Raw genomic sequence first — 15694 nt, 5'->3', positions numbered from 1 at the left:
GTCCCCAATGTTAGGGTTGGTGGATCAATGATAAATTCTGATCTGTTGCATGATTCCAATATCTTTAAATTGAAGTTATTAGAATTCCATCCATCCATCTGCATGGATGTGATTTTTATCCATTCTTAAGGGACAATTCACCCCAAAATCAAAATACAGATTTTTCTCTTACTTGTAGAGTCATTTATCCATCTGGACCCTAGACTGTCAAACTGTGGTATGTGAGCTACTTCTAGTGGTACATGAAGGAGTATCAGAAATGTTTTCTTAAAATTAAATAAATTATATTATTCAATCAAAATGCTGCAAAATTTTGACTGAAAACATGCAAAATGAGATAAGTGAAATCTAAGTTAAAATAAGTTTTGACTTTCTTATATTTCTGTCTCAATATCAATCTGTTACATAGTCACAATCATGCATGTAGCACACTCATACATCACATGGTTACCTGCAGTTACGAGCTAAAATGTGATGAATGTATGAAAACACTACAATCATGGCTCCAAATGGGAACCATTACAAAGAAAACTTCAGACCAGGAGGAGATTATACAATTATAATATACTACAACAGTGAACTTGTACTTGTGCTAGTGGCTACTTAAGAAGCATCTGCCACCACCAAATCACATGAAACAGTCAGGTGGTACTACTTGGCTTGTGGTGCTCAAAGCACCAAAAGAAAAATATTTGAAAAACTCTCCAGACTCCAGCTCCAGACTTCATGACCTGGTTAGTCAAGATAATCCACACACCTTGTTGTGAGCAGTTTCATGCAGGAACTACTTTCTTTCTACTGAACTACAACTGCCAATTGTAACACTGCACAGAAGGAAGCATACAGGAAGATGCCATTAATGTTTACATCCTGTCACCAGCAGGAACGTCCTCAGTCAGCTACATTATTGGATGTTAACTGCAGTGAAACTGCAGGAATGATGATAAAATTCTTCATATCTGCCAGTGACATTTGACACAACACAACCTTCTATTTAATATAGAATTTTTTTTTAATTTGAGCTCATGCTTCACTTTTTTACATCACTGTTACTCTATCATTTAATGACAACAGTCTCAGTTACACTTGTCATCTTAGTGTACTTGATCATCTGATTACAGACGGAGTCACACTCCAGTACAACAAAACATCCGATTGTTTACACTGATACTGGATTCACAAAATCAGAAACAAAGTGGTGACAGATTTTGTATTCTAGATGGAATTAATGCAGTTAACTCACAAGCAGTTTTAGAGATGGAGCACCACAGACAGTTTCACTGCAGAACGGAAATATTTGTCATAAGAGACACTGATTAACAATCTGACGTCAAACAATCAGATGTGAAAGATTACACTGAAATGACAAGTGTAGCCAGAACACAGCAGCTTGTCCCCATCACACCAGAGACTTTCAAAGTGACGGTGACATTATTACAACGACATGACCTCATGTGTAGATGGATTTCTTCCAGTGGAAAGCAGATACTTTGGCTGCATTGTGCTGTTTCTGACACTGATAATATTCTGTATGTTACAAAAGACCCACATTTGGATGGAATCTGTTGAATTAGAAGATGTCTCGCTAACTTGGATAATATCTTTCATTCAGGCTCCTCATGATCAGTAAAAGCACTTATCCAGGTCAATATCTGTGTCCTGCTGATTCATCCAGTTGAATAATTTAAATAAAGATTCATTTGCTGTAGTGAGTGAAAGGATTCCTGGTTCCTTATGTGTAAAAACAGTCAGATACATTTCTCTCCACGCAGACAGCAGGTCCACAATCTCCACTCCCTCCTCTCAGTGCACACAGTGAGGAAGGATGAAGCCCCGCCATGAATTCATGTGTGATTCAATCCTTTCTGCTGTGAAATTAAACTTTTTGCACCGATGGGTCACTGTACTGCAGGTAAACGTCTTCCTCAGCTCCCTTCACGAAGATATGCGGCCTCTCTTCTGGGCTCTCCTCAGCAGGTAGACCACGCCCTGAGCGACGAACGGCCACAGAAGGAAGAGAAGGACGGTTTGACCGGACACGTCAAACGGCCACCAGCTGTCCTCCTGAGACAAATGTCACACATGTTGTTATTTATCAGAGATCACACACACTACTGTACTGAGACATACCTGAACATCACACATCTGACAGCTGGCCTTCACTAAATATTAGGACTGGAACGAAAAAATTCTAATGTGTTAGAAGACATATCAGGAGAAAAATAAGTAGTAAACACCATGTCTGTGCGTTTCTTGTTTTGAAACTACAGTGACCAAGAGCATGAGAGGGTGGTGCTACACATATCATTAGCGGTGATGCTCCGCCCACAGCAGAAGCCAGATGTAGCCAGTTACTGTGATTAGTGAGCAAAGCACAGGAGACGCCGCCTGCCGATACTTAGCAATGAACACTGCTGCTCTTTCATGTCATCAAATGTCATTTTGTGCTTCCTTTACAAAAAAAAAAAAGATCAGATCAGGTACTGTTAAAGCACCGGTAATGTTTTAAAAGTTTTAGCACCGGTATCAGGGGAAAACACCCAGAAGATACTCTACTCCTCACACACCACTGATCTAATGATCTCCCTCAGGCTAATGCTTGGTGAAGATAATAAGCATCTTAGAATAAATTTAAAGGGTCTTAATACCTATTATTTAATGCTTGTTACAAGGACTTTAGAAAGCTGAACCTGTAACTCTGAAATTATACACAGTGATTTTTTTTACTGTATGCTTGACCTAGGGGTTCTTGACCACTTGGAGGCAGCCTAACAGGCACTTTATAGTTGTTTCTGTTCACACATCCAGCAGACACAGGCCAGCATCATCATCATTATGCCTCATGCTTGTGTGTGTTTCACTGACATTCATCTGGGCACTACCACTCTGACAGACCCAAATATTCACTTTCTTTGCTTTGTTTTTGGTCTACAGAAAAAAATCTGTTTTTTTAACTTCTACATGTTCCACTAAGTTGAGCAGCTACTCTCTAACTACAGTATGTAGTATAAGTACAGTGGGACTGAACCAAAACAATAAAGTTGCAGGCTGTAAAACCAAAATAAAGAGCTAAAAGATGCTACAATGCTCTGGAAAGCTGTAATATTAAAATAGGTCCTAAAAAGGTTCAGAATTAACTTTGATGTTGACAGTGAGCAGTTAGTTTGAGGACATTATCTTCAGTTTATAATGTTGGTGAACAAAACCACCAGTGCAAAAGCAAATGGTTACTTTACAGAGGTGAGATGCTGCTTCTGTCCTACCTGTTGTTGTGAGGCTGTGGCTGCACACTGCAGACATGGTCTCCACTCTGAACCCTGAGCCTGACACACACAAAGCTGCAGTCAGCCTCACAGCACTTGTTCAACATCAGTTGGTCTTCCTAGAACAATTCAACACTTTTGTTGTCAGCTGTTGTTATATATCTGTGCTCACATGTGTGGCGGCGAGCCTCTCCACCACCTCCAGCCTGTCCATCACACTCCTCATGTCCTCTCTGAGCCTCCGTAGAGCCAGGATGATCTGCTGCTGCAGCTGGGCCTCGTGCAGCCTCTCCACCCCGCCCTCTGAACCGTCCCCTCCTCCTCGCCCGGCCCCGCCACCGCCGCCGCCGCCGCCACCGCCCGGGCCCCCCCGCCTCGGACTGCCCTGAGGAACGCCACCTGCAGACCAGAAGAGTTCCTTGAGTTTGATACGTCAGTCAAACAACACACACAGCCACAGTGACAACAGTAGTAAGTCAAGTCAAAGTAATGACCTGAGCCTGACAAGTTAACCAGCTGGCAGCTTTATAAAGGCTTTACAGATAAAGAGCTTTAGTTAGTGTGTAGTGTGTCTATTTACAGCAGCACTGTCTAGTTGGCTGATTCAGAATGATTCTGGGTCTGTCCCAGCACCCACACATGTGTGACATATTTCCAATAACTGCCAACGTGCCTGTACACACTGCCAGGGTGTTCACAGACACACACTTAACAGACAATCAGGAGCAGAGAGGAGTAACACTAATAATATTAATAAAGCATTTCAATCAAATTATCTAGAAGCAAATTGCTCTACTGTACAGATATATTGTAAATGATAAAATCTCTGCAGAAAGAATATACTTTTCAAAACCTTTGATAAAACAGGTCAGGTCTGGAAATTAGAAATCAAGACCACCCAAACAAGATGCATCTCAAACTGTAAAAAGCAGCAATAAAACACGGACATTTCCATGGGGTCAATATGACCACCTGTGACCAAAATAGGTAAAAATTCTCATGTTTTCTTTGTCTTTTGTGTCATTTATATATTAAAAAAACATTTTAATGAAAATACAGACACTTTTAGGAAAAGTCAGTTACCAACAGCAATATTATTTTCTTAATTCAACAAAGTTATTGCACATATTGTACATAGCTTTGGAATGATTAATACTGAAGCTGAATCGAGCATATCATTTAGGTCAACTTCTCCACGTCTGCTGATTATTGTTGATCCTTAAACCAGCTTATAGACGCAACAACTGGGCAGCAGACTGTGGTGAATAGTCAGATACACCGACAAATAAAAAGAAACTTCCTGGCATGCCATAATGTTGACTTTAGTGTTAATTACTTCTACAGTTATTTCAAAACTATTTCTTTACGTATTGTAGCAGCTTACGTTCTCTCCAGTTGTGGTAGGAAGCTTCCCTCCCAGTGTCTCGACTCCTCCTGCTGGGACCCTGACCCTTTCCGTCCTCAGCTCCTTCTCCACCCTGACCTGCTCCCACCTGTCTGACCTCCAGACGGCCCTCCAGATGCTGGCTCGGAACCGGAGACGACTCCAGGGACACGTGGCCGTTATGGAAACCATTGGACTTGACAACTGGAATCTGGAATTTGAAACAGTTCTTATTTACATATGATGAAACTCTCCATTTACATTTTTCATTCAGAGCTTTAAACTTCATGTTCCTGCTCAGATTAAGTCTGATATTATGCCGTGAAGTTAATTTGTTCTGTATTTTTTCCAGTGCCACACGTGCTGCATCACTCTGTTGTCAGATGTGAGTGAGTGAGAAACAATTATGTTTATTGTCGATTAATCAGTTGATTATTTTCTCAATTCATCAATTAGATGTTTGGTCCAGAAAATGTTAGAAAATGGCAAAAAATGTGAAAGTTCAAGTTTTGGTCAGTTTTGTCAATAGCAGTTTACTGTCAGAGAGGAGTAAAGAAACCAGAAAAGATAAGAAGCTGAAATCAGAGAATTTCTTTTAAAAAATGACCCAAAATGATTCATTGATTATCAAATCGATCAAAAATGATCGTTGCAGCTCATGAGTGGTACCTTGATGGTGGTGAGTTGCTCCATTGAATCCACAGAGTCACAGAAGATCTCGCTCTCTGAGTCGCTGGTCAGCACCAAACCCTCACTCACACCAGAGTCTGCATGACAACAGGAAGCATGTTACAGAACGCACAACAGTCTCTTCATATCTGTTTGAATTATTAGTGGATAATAAACAGGCTTGTTATAGGAACTGTAACTTTATGAAAGTATACAGGCTCAAACAGAGAGTCTGCTAGACTCCCATCCTTCCCAGTGCCTCCTGAGTAAATATTCGCTGATGTCCTTTTAATTCATATTTCCATGTAAATGAAAAAAATACTGACTAGGAAAATTAGATGAAATCTCTGTTCATTCTGCCCTGATGAATAAAGATGAGACAAAACAGTTGGCTCTGTTCAGGTGGACATCATAATTAGATCACAGTAATCAGACTCTCACAGCAATAATAAATGTGGTAAAGTGCTTCATCTTCACCAGCGGCCTGTCAGAGAGAGAACCTGTCTGTGGACATTTTTCTCTTATATTCAAACCAAAAGTCAGACTCTGTCTGTATTGTTCCCAGTTAAGACAAGCACTTTGTAGATTAAAGAAAAAAAAACACAAAAGACACATGGAAACACACTATTCCAAAGTGTCTGTCAAGTTACGTAAGTTGATTGATTGGATAACATATATGTGAAGTCCCCTTTAGAACTACAAGTAGGCTCATGTTGGTGAAGCTCAAATTGAACATATTGTTCAATTTAACAGAGCTGAGCTCCCAGTAAAACATCTGCTCCTTCTGAAAGGTCATCTATGATTTCTCATAACTCATTAACAGACACTAAGTCATTCTGTGAACATTTAACATAGTTCAGTATTATTTTGAGCTCCATGTAGAGCAAATAAAGGAGATGTTTTCCAGATAATCCTCATGCCTTGATGACACAGTTTACACATTTTTACATCTGATTTATTAAACAATCAACTGAATGAAACATGATGCTGAATTTTGCAGAACACCCCAGAAAAAGGTAAAATGTCAGTTTACCAGGTAATAAACATGATCAGTGTTTGATAACCAATAATGATAAATCAGTAATGACTTATGCATTCATTCTTATATGATAGGGGAGACCTGGGATGGTAGTAACTTTTGTTGTTTGAGCATCAGTAACTCAGTAGTTGTTTGTGCTTCATCTGTCAAACTTTGACACACAGAATCCATATTTGTCTTCTACAAATAAAACTCTATTGGATGTCTTCTACACAATCACAGATTATGTGAGTTAATGCAAAACAAGAGTTCCCCACTACTGGGGTAGGTTGTAACAATGAGAGGAAATTTGCTCATTTTAGATCCACACTATCCAATTTATGAAAGAACTTTAATTAAGGATAGAGTTTTGAATAAAGTGATAATTTAAAGGGACAAAAACAATGAAACTGGGACTAAAACTATGATTAAAATTGTGACTAAAAATTGTTCCATCTTGTCTCAAACAAAACAAAGACAATAGACTAAAATGTGAGTAAAATTCACTAAAATGTACAGACTAAGACTAACTGTAACCCTCCAACCCTAGAATTTTAAAGCATTCACTCTAATCTCACGTTGTTTCTATGTACATTTGGTGGATCCACATTATGTTTTGAATGAGTTCTAGACAGGAAGAAGACAGGCTCATCAGTTACCTACCATTAGTGATGGTGTTGGCAGTGAGGTCTATAACCTCAGACAGGTTGAACTCCTGATCTGGATCTTTACCCTCTGGAGGAGAAGAGTCTTCTTTAGGGGCACCCTGCTCCTCGTCCTTCATCTCGCTGCTTTTAAGACCTACAGGAATGGACAAATACTCTTACATACTGCCAAAATGTGCAAAATTTGCAGAGCCAGTCATTTGAGCTATTGTTAATATGAAAAATAAATGAATTTGTGCAACTTCAAAGAGCAATGCGCCAGTGATGAAAAAAAAAATGTGTGTATTTAAATGTCAAGGGCGGAAAATCTGAAAAAAGTAGAATCTGCCTGAAGCTTTAATATGTGAAAAATGTACAACAGGAGGCCTGAGAGAACAGACTGTTTTAGTGGATGAACATTTCAGCTGAGGGCATTTATTGATGTTGTATCACTGTAACACTCTGTGTTCTGTTACTACAAGAACAACAACCCCTGTTGTTCCTGTTGCTGTGCACACTGTGTTCCTTATCAAATTTCCAAACAACTACGAACAATTTAGCACAGAGTAAGAAGCATATTGATCTCTGTTTCCCAAAGGATATGTGATAAAAGCTATTTCATGACAGCAATACCTCTGATGCACACTTATATATGGTACTTCGGACAACAAATTCCAATATTTTGTCCTAATGTGTCGAGCAGCAAGTGTTTGTCTATCATCTAAAAACTGGAGTTGTACATAAGAAACAGCTGAGGCTCTCTGTTCCACAGCACTGCTCAGTTCAGAGGTGGAGCACACTGCTGAGCCAGATCTCATTTCTTATGAAAGATTATCTCCCAGCAGATCTCAGCACAGCCCTGATTTTCCACTCGCAGATAGCTTTTAGAGATCAAATTGGCACTCGATCGCCGTGTGTGGACAGCTAAAAGGCGCAGTCTGAGAGCTCACTAATGCCTCTCTTGAAAGATATCAAGCAGGCTTAATATCTGGGGACTGTATTTCAAAGCCTTTAATAGAGATCAGAATCATCCAGATAAGATTAAGTGTCAAAACTGAGTATTTCAAAACCAGGATATGTGATCCTGATCCTACAAAACGGACATGCATTTTTGGTAACCCAGTCCTACACAGATTCCAGATCAACTGCTGTTTTAAGATATTTCAAAACTCTAAAGGTACTGATTAGGATTGTTTTCAAGTAGGACACATGGCACATATTTAATCATTCTTGGAAGCACTAGAAGAAAAATTGAACACTTAAATGTTCAATTTTTTGCTGTTCAGTGATATTATGAAGCACAAGGCAGGTGAGAATTGCATTGTTTGTTTTTTGTGGATTTACACAGGTTCTCCAGGTATCAAACTGCCTTTTCAGCATCCCATTTACAGATTAGAATTTCAATGCAATTTCTGCTAAATGAAATTCGAATGACTTTGTAAATTGGAAATGGGGTGTTGAAAACATCTGCTTGCCTATCCCAAAATGGCAAATCTAGATTCTGTAATCCTGATCCTGGTGTATCTGAATCAGAATGATCCTGAAAAACAAACCTTCAAGATAGCAAAAAAACAACAACAAAAAAAAAAAAACAGGATTATAAAATATGGATCATTGTGATCTAGATTGAAAGTTTTAAATACTGGCCCCAGGTCATGTTGGGGTCGGCTCAGGGAGTCATGTAATGAGCTACAGCCAATGAGAGCAGAGTCGGGTTGGGGAACGGGAGGAGTGAAAATGAAGAGATGGAGGAGCACTGGAGCAGCAACCAGAAAATACAGAAAAAATTGAGAAAAAAGTAGTTCTACAGTAAACAAGCTCCAGCAGCTACAACAGTGACATGCTGAACACTGATGCTTCAGTGTTAATAATCTAATGTCACTTCTTAGGTGTGTTCTGGTGAAAGACTTTGTAATGTGTGACTTCTGTCACTGATCAGACATGAAGTGCACAAAGCACAACAACTTCAAGATATCCGATTACAATACAGAAGATTGTGTGGTGTGAACAGTACAACAATCTGAATGTTGTGTGACCAAGGCACTAGAGGCTGACTGTCAGGCTCACTGACCTTCTCTGAGTGTGAGCAGTGACTCTGGAGGCCGCGGCATGTCATCGATGACCAGGTAGAGAGGTTCGAAGTGGTGGAAGAGCGAGGCCGTCTTCTCGTTCATGGGCATGGTGTCAATGACCTGCAGAGTCAGCGGAAACCTTTATTGATCACTGAGCTGCTGATTAATTAACTAATCCCTGCATTCATGTGAGCAGACAGCACAGACTTTTAATTTATCTGTGTTTAACGCTGCACTTCACATCCATAATGTCACTGTGAACTGATCTGATCATGGAGATAAAAGACAAGACACAATCTGATGGAAACAAAACAGTGTTAATACCTAACGTGACGTATTTATTACAATCATGCCAGGAATAGCACATGAACTTATAATGTTAAACTGAAATGTATGAATGAGATATCTGTGTCCTGTACCTCCTGTGCTACTTTCTTCATCTCGTCCACGTATGCTGCCATGGCGCTTTCACTGCTCATGTCTCCCAGCCGGCTCCACGCATCCCTGACACACACACACACGTAAGAACATCAACCATTACTCAACATGTGATTCAACTAATGTACTCTTGACCATACATTGTTCTGTGCTCCAGTATAATGTCATGTAAATTCTTATTTTGCAAGGTCATAAAAAATGAGGGATACAACTAATAAGTATTTTCATTTACAAAACCACTTCCAAAAAAGTTGTGAAAGTTGTAAAACGTCAATAAAAACAGAATGCAATGATCTGCTAAATGTTTTCAACCTATATTCAACTGAATACAGCACACAGACAAGATATTTAACATTCAAACTGATGAACTTTATTAGTTTTTGTAAATATACACTCATTCTGAATTTGATTCCTGCAACATGTTCCAGAAAATTTCTGACAGGATCATGTTTACCACTGTGATACATCATCTCTTCTTTTAACAACACAGTCAGAGTTTGTGAACTGAGGACACTAATTGTTGAAGTTTTAAAGTGAAATTCTTTCTCATTCTTGTTTGATATACGACTTCAGCTGTTCAACAGTCCGGGGTCTCTGTTGTTGTATTTTGTGCTTCATAATGCACCACACATTTTCAATGGGAGACAGGTCTGGACTGCAGGCAGCTCAGTCTAGTACCTGAACTCTTTTACTATGAGGACATGATGTTGGAACACAATGTCCACAATGTGTCTTGGTGTTGTTTCACTGAAATAAGCAGGGACATCTCTGAAAAAGACGTCGTCTGGATGGCAGCACATGTCGCTCCAAAACCTGTATGTGCATTTCAGTACTGATGGGGCCTTCAGAGATGTGACAGTTACCCATGATGCCATGGGCACTAACACACCCCCATACGTCACTGATGCTGACTGTTGAAGTTAGTGCTGGTAACAATCTGGATGGTCCTTTTCCTCTTTAGCTGATGGACCCGAGGTCCATGATTTGTGAAAACCATGGCCTTGCCCTTCCAGAGATTTTTCTAAATCTCTTAATGATATTATGGATTGTAGATGATGAAATCTCTACATTCCTGCAGTTTTGTGTTGAGAAACATTGTTCTTAAACTGTTGGACTTTTTGCTCACACTGTTTTTCACAGAGTGATGAATCTCCCCATCTATGCTTGTGAACAACTGAGCCTTTCGAAGATGCTGCTTTAACACCCAATCATAATTCTGTCACCTGTTACTAATTCACCTGTGTACCTGTGGAATGTTCCAAACAGATGTTTTTGGAGTGTTCCACAACTTTCACAGTCTTTTGTTGCTCCTGTCCAAACTTTTTTGGAATGTAGAAAAGAAATGCAGCACATCCTCAAAAAAAGTCAATTCATTGTCTGATTGATGATTCCAGCTTTGCAAAAGGCCAAACAAAAGCTAAAAACTACAGGCAGCAGGTACCTTCAGCTTCTTAATCTGTTAGCAGTGAAGTGAAGTGACAGGAAATGTTAGTGACTGTCCATCAAGTTCAAACCCTGCATTAACCTCAGTGTTTGGCATGTGTCCAGTCAAGATGTCCTTAAGCAACACTGATCCTCTGTCCACTCACTAAGTGTGCAACACAATCCCTGGAAGTGTCAGTCTGCATGTAGTTGCGTCCCAGGCGTCAATGCAAAACCCACATGCTCTTTATCAAGAACCAAAAACTGTTTAGTTGCAGGGCTGCAACTAACAATTAATTTCACTGTCGATTAATCTGTCAATCATTTTCTCCATTAATCAATTAATTAATTGGCAGGATTAATTCATTGATTAATGGAGAAAATTAGTTGAAAATTAGTTGTTGTGAGTTAAAAATTAAATCCAACTTTTCAAGTCTTTCCTGTAATTATTATTTTCATTGTTTATTAATCTTTCCATCATTTTCTCTATTAATTAATTATTGGTTTTCAGAGTCAGTGTTTCTCAGAGTCCAGGACGATGTCTTTGTCCATCAAAAATATTCAGTTAACCTGAATATGAAATCTGATCATTTGGACTTAATTTGTTAAAAAAAAAAAAAGAGTCAAAACGATTAATCAATTATCAAAACAGTTGGCGATTAATTTAATAGTTGATTAATAATCAATTAATAGTTACAGCTCTATTTATCTGCAAACACAGAGTGAAGATTAACTGTACTTATACCTAAAAACAAAACATCTTACCCACAGAGAAACCAAACCAAATTTCATGCAAAGTGTAGCAACCTGATGTTGTAATGTGTACCGGCTACATTAACAAAAAAAACCAACACTGCCTTTTTAAATAGAAATGTGATGTACAGTATAAAACTGCATGGTGTTCAGTCAGTAGAAGAAAGAGGACCACTTCTCACTGCACTGAATATCTGGTGTATCTGCTACTGAAAAGTAACCTGCCTCCTATTACAATGACATACAAGTGTGTACACACACACACACACACACACACACACATACAGACCATTTGTAGCGACCCACTGGGTCCCAGAAGCCAGGTCGAGGCACCGCACAGGGTCCACACACTGCCTGCTTGTACAGGCTGTAGAAACGCAGCATCACCTCATAAGACGGCCGGTAGGAACCTGCGGGACAACAGACGTTTATCAGCGTCATTTAACTGTCTGCTTAGTTCTGTTTACCTGAACATAAAATGCCTCAATACCAATTGTCTGGTGTAATTCAAGTCTCCTAAAGACCCAGCATCCCAAGTTGCCTTGACAGACATCATTTTCACCATGTTTTTAGCCTGAATCTTCACTGTAGATCCTTAGCTTGGAGCCATGTTCACGTGCAGATTGCACTAGACAAGCAGTATGGAGGCATTTCCTGTTTTTTCAGTTATTTTTTCTGTTTGAAAACTGGTCACCATTCACTTGCATTGTTTGGATTCTGCAACATTGTTTTCCTGAAAAACTCCAGCAGTGTTTTGTGAACTACAAAACTAAACCTGACCTTCAATCAGCATGAGGATGAGTAGATAATGACTAAATTTTTATTTCTGGGTGAACTATCCCATTAAATGTCTTACATTGTCTACATTTAAATAGTCTTCATATAAACTGATGGGGTCTTAATTACAACCTGAACACTAATTTCATTCATCTGTCTATTTTTACCTTTCCTTTTCAGACAAAATAACAATATTTTGGTGCATCAGGGGTAACATTTCAAAAGATTTAAAAAAAAAAAATCATAGAAATCATCATAGAAAGTATTATATTTAACTCTCATACTTGTAGACACTCGATAGTTTTACACAAATGAGTTAAGTTTTTTGTTGTTTGAAAATCTCTGCATCTTTCCATGTTTTGCAACACAGAACCTTATAGTTCCAAGCAGAAAGTGACTTCTTAGGATTAGAAGGTTTTTTGTGACTCGGACTCCAAACAAAACAAAAACATTTGATGAAAGAGACTTTTTCCACTTGTCATTTTTGTTATTTAGAATACAAAAACTTTGAAGCTCCATATTTTTCAGCTGCTCAGAAGACAGATAGAATTCCAAAGTGACAACTTGGTTGTGAAGTCCACACTAAGCCACTGGGTTTTTTTTTTTTACATACAGTTTGTTTTACACTTCCTCTGCAGAGAGACCACAGCATGAATCACAGCTGCACTAACAGGTCAACTGTCCAAAGCTTCTGAATATCACAGTTCAGCCACACAAAAATAAACTAAGAACCATTTCTACAGTCAAACCAGCAGCAAACCTTCTGCCAACATGGTGTATGAGATAATGTGATGGCTGTAAAAGGCTCAGTACCATTTTTGGGGAGGTTGTGGATGACGTCCACAGCAGCCTGGAAGCGTTTCTGGTGATCGACCACAGGCTCTGCCATAGCTGGGACCGGCATGACACTCTGATGAAGCTGGAGGGACAACTGCACCTGGAGCTGAGAGGACACACAACACCAGGACCAATCGGTTAGGAGAAAACAATCAAAAAGTTACATAACATGTTCTGATCTATGTCACATGCAACACTAAACACACATTCATATCATGCTGCATTTATACATGTGACAGGCTAACACATCTCACAAAACAGGACCTAAGATCTGTAAAAAGAACTCCCCTCCCCAGTCCTTAGACGTTAAAGTTTATGTGAAAACCAAATCCCCCAAAATGATACAGACTTACTAAATTGTTAAAAACACAAAATAACTTATTGTATTCACCCCTTTCAAATACTTTGTAACACTGCTCAAGCTCTGTGAAGCTGTGACCTTGACTCACTTCACGATATTAACACTGATCTTAATGTTTTCTGTGGAACATTCAGTACCATGGAAATGTTCTCAAATCCCCTCCCTAGTTATTGCTTTTTTCAATAATCATGGTACTGATTAATTAATTGGACTATTTGTCTCCATGATGTGTTTTTGATGGTAAAACTCAGCTCAACGTTGAGTCAATTTTTCCCTGTGGTATTGAAAATGAGACCAAATATCGATATTATCTAAATTGCAATATGACCAAGTGCAATATCCAACTAGCAGAACCAGAACCAAAATGAAAAAGGAAAAATGTGCAAGAAAACAACATAATGTAGTGCTGCAGAGATGCCCTGGCCTGAAAATCTTGTTCTGCATATGAAAGGAAACATGTTTGTTTGGTACAGACAGAATTTTTAGTTTTATTTGAGTAAAAATGAAAACTGCAATGCAAAAATGATCATCCCCACTAATCGTATCGCATCTCAATTACAATTTCAGTCAAAATAATCGCAATATGACTTTTTTTCCGTATCGCACAGCCCTCATTTATATCCATTTGTAAATATTTGCCTTCACTTTACGATTAAAGTAATCAAATAGCCTAACAATCAAAGAAAACAAAGTCAACGGGAGGGCAGAATGTTTTATACACTATAGTGACGCCATATGGATTTTCATGCATGTCAATTCACATTGTTAGGGACAGTGATTACAGAAAGAGCTTCTCACATTATAGAATACATCACGATTCACTCGAGTCTTGTTGAGTGTGACATCACCATCATCAGGTCATAATTTGATAAAAGTGTTTCCATATTATAAAATTAAAAGGGAAATCAGCTCAAATTACATTATAACAGTTATTATTATGTGTAGCTTCAAGGATTGTTCTTCACCAGTCTAGTCTATTTTTTCTATTTTTTTAATGTACATAAAGAAAGAAACATAAGGGACTGAATACATCCCTACATTTTTATTTGTAAATGTGCTTTGTATTCTCTTTTTTCTTTCTTCTCTCTTAATTTATTATTGTCATTATTATTCGTAGTATTATTATTGTTGGGTTTGGATTGTGTCGTGCCAAGATGTGGTGTGTTTTGTAATTCTTTTCTTAAATTATTTTAACACTGACTTATTGCAGTGTGTTGTATTACACTACATTACATTGTGTATAAAATGAGAAAGTCACTAAAGAAACTTAAGTTACAACTACAACAAAAAAACCCTAAACATTTATCATTATGTCATATTTCAACTGTTATGAAAACATATTCCTGTAATGTACTCATACCGCCCACCACAGTGTTTCAGTTTCGTGATGTGTTTAGGGTGCAGGTTAATTTGCAGCCTGTATGACGCACAAACTACTAATACTATTTATTGAGCTGTTTTCTGATTATTTGTGTATATATTTACTGCAAATTAATACCGACCTGAGAACTGCTAATGACAGCATTTTCACACGCTGCATATTTCTGCAGAGGAAAACCGTAGTGCCAACAGTACGTTGAGTTTAATAAGACAAAACAAGAATGTGAAGTTTGGACAGCTGAGCTAGCTAACTGAGCTAACTCAGCTAACCAAGTAGTGAGGGCAGCCGGTGGTGCAGCTGCAGCTTAGCAGCAGTTAGCTTAACTTGTCTTACCTCAGTAACTGTGTTCCATCACCAGCAGCGTGAACTCAGACGGTTCGGTCTTTATCAGAGAAACCGCGAAAACACGAACCGCTCAGTGAACGGGCTTAGGGCTGAGGTGTCGACTGTTCACTGTTTACTCTGACTGTCAAGTTTATCTACCCATGAACCCACAGCACCCGAGCCACTGACCTACCGTCAGGATGTAGTTTATGCACACCACTTCCTTGTCAAGTCACATGACACGTGCTCCACCCCGCCCACTCACACATTTAAAGGAACACCTCTAAAAAAAAAACAAATACAATTAAATAAATTTAAATAAACTTAAAGCTCTTTAAAAGAAGATAAAGA

At 38.8% G+C, this 15694-nt stretch overlaps 1 protein-coding gene across 2 annotated transcripts; it reads right to left on the bottom strand.

Annotated features, from left to right (window-relative positions):
• Positions 1–1300: 1300 nt before the first annotated feature.
• acbd4 (acyl-CoA binding domain containing 4) lies at positions 1301–15561 on the bottom strand. Of its 2 annotated transcripts, XM_084741548.1 has the most exons (11): positions 15353–15560; positions 13254–13383; positions 11953–12073; positions 9470–9554; positions 9050–9170; positions 6998–7135; positions 5317–5414; positions 4648–4858; positions 3436–3662; positions 3264–3323; positions 1301–2064 (listed from the first exon to the last, which is right to left on the bottom strand). In XM_084741548.1, the coding sequence occupies exons 2-11, from the start codon at positions 13342–13344 to the stop codon at positions 1936–1938; spliced, it is 1281 nt and encodes a 426-aa protein (XP_084597674.1). In that variant the 5' UTR covers positions 13345–13383; positions 15353–15560; the 3' UTR covers positions 1301–1935. The 2 variants fall into 2 exon arrangements, with proteins under 2 accessions (XP_084597674.1, XP_084597675.1); XM_084741549.1 differs by lacking the exon at positions 3264–3323 and having other exon boundaries at positions 15353–15561.
• Between the last annotated feature and the right edge of the window lie 133 nt (positions 15562–15694).

The sequence above is a fragment of the Lutjanus erythropterus genome, chromosome 17 (genome assembly GCF_056507025.1).
Source record: "Lutjanus erythropterus isolate fLutEry1 chromosome 17, fLutEry1.hap2, whole genome shotgun sequence".
Taxonomy (NCBI): domain Eukaryota; kingdom Metazoa; phylum Chordata; class Actinopteri; order Lutjaniformes; family Lutjanidae; genus Lutjanus; species Lutjanus erythropterus.
The sequence above is the reverse complement of the archived record's forward strand: the minus strand, read 5'-3'. Positions and strand labels throughout refer to the sequence as shown.